At 38.7% G+C, this 6,111-nt stretch overlaps 1 protein-coding gene across 1 annotated transcript; it reads right to left on the minus strand.

The window, feature by feature from the left end:
* Positions 1-1,501: 1,501 nt before the first annotated feature.
* Positions 1,502-2,443, minus strand: LOC132481513 (olfactory receptor 1361-like). Its single transcript, XM_060086402.1, has one exon. It carries the CDS (start codon positions 2,441-2,443, stop codon positions 1,502-1,504), a length of 942 nt encoding a protein of 313 aa, XP_059942385.1.
* Between the last annotated feature and the right edge of the window lie 3,668 nt (positions 2,444-6,111).

The following is a 6,111-nucleotide window of genomic DNA, read 5'->3' on the forward strand; positions in this document are numbered from 1 at the left end:
GATATTACACAGATACAGAATAAAAGAGCCCAGGTATCATGTCTTAAGTTTCATAACCACACCTCAAATCCTCATATTCTTGTGTATGTTGAACACCTGATTTTCTTTATGTTTCTCTTGATTTATTTTGGACTCCTGGCACCTACCCAGTGTGGCACTTTAACAGCCTTCTGTCTCAGAAAGTTTTAACCTCTAACATGTTCTATATCATCAATGGGGGTAGCTAGGAGGCAAAAGTTAGTATACTGTTTCATGAATTGTATCAATGGGAAACTAAGCTCAGAGAGATTAATTGAGTCATCTAGTATTACTCAACAAGTCAGCAGAAGATAAACTAAAAATAAATTTTCTGTTTTGAGAGATGACAATTGTTTTATTCAATTTGGTTTACTGAATACCTACCCTGTTTCAGGCATTATACTAGGCTAGAGCTACAGAGACTAATAAAACATAGTTCCTGTACACTGTAAAGAGTTCAGATCATCTTGGATAACACTGACAAATATCCTTATAATTATAATTAATTGTGATAAGTGATACAATAGCAAAATAAAGTGCTACAGGATCCTAGAGGAGAGAAGGAAATAATTTTACCTAGAAAGGTGGAAGAATTATGAAAAATTCATAGAGAATGTAAGACCTGAGATGGAGCCTTTAAAAAGTGTCAAATGTCTATAGGAAGAGAGAATGGAACAGATATTCCAAGGAGAGGATGTAACATGTACAAAGACAAGAGTCATGCAAATCCATACACTGCCCAAAGAATGACAAAGTGTCCAGTGTACCTGGGATGTAGGGTGTTCAAAAGATGTTGAGCAGGTAGAGAATGATGATTCTTACTTCTGGAAATGTAGGTGAGTGTAGGTGGTAGAGGACCTTAGATGCTGAAGAACTTAAGCTTTGCTGTGGATCCTCTGTAGGGCTCAGAGCAGGACAAATGACATGATTGTTTTTGCCTTAGTTTGTTTATCTTCTATTAGTGCATCTTTTTTCTTGCCTCATACATGAGAATGATACAGTATTCACCCCAAAATATTAGTGTGAATCAAGTCATTGTTTGGAAGTTGTGAAGTTCAAAATGGTATTATCTGTAAGATATTTTGAACTATTGTCATCAATGTTTTCTTCCTTCCTTCCTCTTTTCCTCCCTTCCTTCCTATCAATGATCCAGCATGTAGGGTTTGGTAGAGGGGGAAAGGAGACACCAACCAAAAATTAGAGACCAATTAGTAATTACTGACTACACAGCCATAAGCTTATTCAGGTAAAACTCTGTTTGTAAATTGTGAAGGACTGTGGAGTAAAGGAGCATTTTTTTTGTTTTATTTTGGTATTATTTTTTATGGAGAGATGAGTCCGATCTAGAGTCTTGGACCTGTATTGGGGGCAGGAAATGGATGGGGAAGAAACTACCATGGTGGCACAGTAGCCTGAGGCTTTAGATCCTCTGTGTGCTCATCTAAGTCTAAGAAGTTGATACAGGTATTTCTTACGGCAGGGATCACCATCTCCAGAAATAGATTTCCCTGATGAGTAGTCTCCTCAGTGCTCCTTTCATGTCCTTGTTCCTTAGACTATAGCTGAAAGGCTTCATCATGGGAGTTACAACTGTATACATGATGGCCACCACCTTATCCCTTTCTGCTGAGTAGGCAGAAGACGGAGGAAAGTAGACCCCAACAATGGATCCATAGAAGAGGGCCACAGCTAAGAAATGGGAGCCACAAGTGGCGAATGTTTTCCACTTCCCCTTGGCTGAAGGAATCCTAAGTACAGTGCAACCAATAAGGGAATAGGAGACAAAAATGAAGGTGAATGGGATGAAGATAACTGATCCCCCAATGACTAGGATTGTCAAATCATTGATCTGGGTGTCTAAACAAGCAAGCCTTAACATGGTTTCCAGGTCACAGAAGAAGTGTGGGATTTCTCTCTGATCACAGAAATTCAAGAGGCCCAGCAGACTGAGATGCAGTACTGAAACAAGATTAGAGACAACCCATGGAGTCACTACCAGCAGGATACAACCCTTGGGACTCAGTAATGCAGCATAGTGTAATGCGTGACAGATGGCAATATTCAGGTCATATGCCATGGCTGCCAAGAGGAAATTGTCCAGGTCCACCAGCAACATAAAAAAGTACATTTGTGTAAAGCCCCCTGCAAAAGAGATGATTAGGCTCTGGCTTTGGATGTCTGCCAACACTTTTGGGATGGTAGTGGTTGTGAAGCAGATGTCAGTGAAGGATAGATTGGCAAGGAAGAAGTACACGGGGCTGTGGAGGTGAGCATCATTGATAATAGCCAGGATGATAAGTAAGTTTCCCACTATCGTAACCAGATACATGCACAGAAACAGCGTAAAGATGTGTTGCTGCTGTTCAGACACCACTGAGAGTCCCAGGAGGAAAAATTCGGAGATAGTTTGGTTTCCTTGGTGCATGATTTTGCTGTGTCTAAAACAGGAAAAATTCGACTTCACCATAAAATGGTAACATGACACAAAATCCAGTCAGAGGACATTGTACCATACTATAGAAGTGAATCAAGCCTTGGAACCAGATAGTTTTGTGTCTTATTTTCTGCTTACCAAAATACAAGCTCCACAAGGGCGTTGATTTTATCTACTATGTTCAGTGCTATACACCAGTGTTAAAGACAGTGCCCAGCACATAGTAGGTGTTCATAAATATTGGTTGTATTTATACAAGAATGAGTGAATAAATTAAAAAAGAAGTATTTTGAATTTACCACTCAGTATCTTCATGACTGTTATCTGTGCTTTTCTAAGCTTATTTCACCAATTTTAAAATGTGGAGAATACCCACTTTATAGGATTTTTGTGAGGATTGCAAGAACATATGTAAAATGCCCATATCTGTATTTTAGCTATTGCTGCACAAATAGTAGCTGATATCATTCACTAATTTGGAAAAATCACAGACTTTAAAGGCAAAAAGAAACCTTTAGAGAACATCTAGCTGAGCCTCTGTATTTGGGAAGTTAAATATTCAATATGCATGCAATGGTTTAGCTGATCATGTTTTAGTGTTCCAGAGAGAGAGAGATGCCACACTCTACTTCCAGCACCTGATCCAAAATTTTATCCTTTAAGTAATTAACTCTTCCTCATATCTTTCTGAAAACTTCCCAGTTTTTACTTCTCAACAAGGAAAAATTAGTTATTTGCCATAAATGCTGCTGAAGTCATGCAGGGGTGTCCACTGAATTAAGCAATGCAAAGGTAAGTGTCCTTAACAAGGCTATTTATATTGGAGCTGATTGGGCATAAGCCACAATGAAGAAAGTTTTGGGATAACACTTTTAACAGCGAGTGTTTATTGAGGGCTTACTATGTTGCAGTTGCATGCAAGTGCTAAGTGCTTTACATTGATTATTTTATTAAATATTCACCACAACTCTGTGAGCTGAGTAGGTCTACTAAGAATATGTTCCATTTACAGATGAATAAATCAAGAATTAAAGACGTTAAATAATTTGATAAAAGTGATGCATAGCTAGTGTAGTGGAGTGAGGATTCTGAGCTCAGTTAGTCTGACTTCAGAACCCTCTTACTTAACAACTGTGCTCCATTGCTACTATATTGCTTACAGCTTCATGTTTGTAAAGACCATCACCTATGTTCTAGGCACATAAGAGCTTGCTCAGCCAATGTCACAAAGCTAGCAGGTGGTGGAGCTTGACTTTGAATCTTGATGCCAAAGTGTTTTTGCCATATCTGTATAAGTCCAAATGAGAGCAAATGGGCTAACAAATGGGAAGCTTTGTCTTTGATTATTCCAGCTTGTACCTTATCTATGCTGCTGTGAAATCCATTTTACACACTTGCTACTTACTGAAAAATCTGTATGTCTTGGGCTTCCCTGGTGGTGCAGTGGTTAAGAATCCACCTGCCAATGCAGGGGACACGGGTTCGAGCCCTGGTCTGGGAAGATCCCACATGCCGAGGGGCAACTAAGCCCGTGCGCCACAACTACTGAGCCCGCGTGCTACAACTACTGAAGCCCATGCTCCCAGAGCCGGTGCTCCATGGCAGGAGAAGCCATCACAATGAGAAGCCCGCGAACCACAACAAAAAGTAGTCCCCGCTAGCCACAACTAGAGAAAGCCCGCGCGCAGCAACGAAGACGCAACGCAGCCATAAATAAATAGATAGATAGGTAGATAGATAAATAACAATAAATAAATAAATAAAACCTATAAAAAATTAATTCTTAAAAAAAATCTGTATGTCTTCATACAACCTTCCCAGTGTAACACAACTGGATTGCCATTGTATAAATTCACATACTTCTGCTGGTTTGCTGTTTAACTTCATACAATCTGCAAAAAGAGGTTAGCAGAACTAATTAACAGTTGGAGCAAAATTGCAGGAGAAATGTTGCACTTAACAACACAATTTTCCCCAAGTACTGTAGCAGTTCTTATTTGCATACTAACAAATAAATGTGCTGATTATAAATCAGGCAGGATCAGTTCTGGTGGGACCTCTGCTAGGCAACATTTAGCCATTTCATATGTACAGAATGTACTGAAAATAATAAAGTGGCATATTATTATGTACATGTACTATAGGCTTTTCACTAATGCAGACTGTATTAGCAAAATTTGACAGTCCACGTTTCTGATTTCACCTTCAAACACCGTATCAGTCAGTTCCATTTAACTGCATGTTCTCATCTACTATCTCCTAGGTGGCACCATCTTTTACAACCAAACACATAAGTATCTTCAGGTTTTCAACCCTTGTATATTCAAGTCACTAATTTGTGATTTGAATCAAGGCACAATACTCTTGTAGTGGACTTGGGGAACAAACATTTGTGTATTTGGGTTGGGGATCCCCCTCCTTTAGAACTTACCTAGACGTTTTGTGGCTATTTCCAAAGCTTTTCCAGAAAAAAACAGTTCCACTTCCTCCACTCAAAAAATGGTGATTTTCCCAGCCACAGATGTGAACCTTTTCTCTTTCTAAATACAGAAAAAGACAGAGGAGAGGGGTGAAATAAAACTGAAAACCTCAACTTGTGGTGTTGTCCCTGCTTCTGGAATTAGAAAAAGATCACGCTAGGGCTCAGGACACAATTCTCTAGGCTACTCACTAGAAACCACTCTCAATTCCATCCTCTATGGATGAAGTCCTCTTTACTGGGATATATTGATACTCACTGATTTCTTGGGATTTATATATATATATATATATATATATATATGAATAGAAAGTAAGCCTTATGTCCCTGTTGTATTTTTACTCTAGTTAGAAAACTAAAATATCAACTTTTGAAGAACTTCACCTTCCTTTCTACCTAATAATTATCTTTTGTATCTCCTCGTAATCTGATAACATACTGACTCAGGTGATATTTGGTGAGCTTTAATAATGAAAGCAACACTACAGAGTGCTGATTATTTGTCAGGCACTATTCTCAGCCCTTCATGTATATTAACTCAGTTGATTTATTTTCACAATAAAAGTATGAGGTGGGTAAAAATATCATCCCCTTTTCACAGATGAGGAAACTGAAAATAAAAAAGTTAAATGATTTGCCCAAGGTCATACAACTACTTGATGGTAGAGCCAAGGTCCTTACCAGAAACTCTCACTCTTGATCCCATTTTCTTAATCACTGCATTAAAATATCCCTTATTAATCATAGGGGAGCTCTAGAAAAAAAAGCATTCTGAGAACTTGACTAAAAATTATCTTCTGAAACTTCACTCCTATCTTTCTCCCTACCCTGAATCCCAGCAAAGGACCTCACTTCCTGTTCAACTCTGCCTCCAAACCGAGAGATTATGGACATTTCACTACCCTCTTCTTTCTTAATGTTACTATGGAAGGCTATCCTTCCTTTTATTAAGGGCCAATCCCTTCACCTATATTCTGGATTCCTTCCCCTTTTGCTTTCCCAGAAGACTTATGCTATCAGTTAACTTATTTCTTATATCTTCAATCAGCCCTTCTCTACTGGATTTTTCTTTTGGCTTTAAAACATGTTATAGTCTTTCTTATGTTCAAACAAAGAGACAAGCAAGGCCCCCAGGATCCCTTAGCCTCCTCAGTTACTAAACAATCTCACTCTTACCATT

The sequence above is a fragment of the Mesoplodon densirostris genome, chromosome X (genome assembly GCF_025265405.1).
Source record: "Mesoplodon densirostris isolate mMesDen1 chromosome X, mMesDen1 primary haplotype, whole genome shotgun sequence".
NCBI lineage: Eukaryota > Metazoa > Chordata > Mammalia > Artiodactyla > Ziphiidae > Mesoplodon > Mesoplodon densirostris.

Coding starts and splice junctions, on each gene's coding strand:
- LOC132481513 (XM_060086402.1), bottom strand. CDS start 2,443: ATGCACCAAGGAAACCAAACTATCTCCGAATTTTTCCTCCTGGGACTC.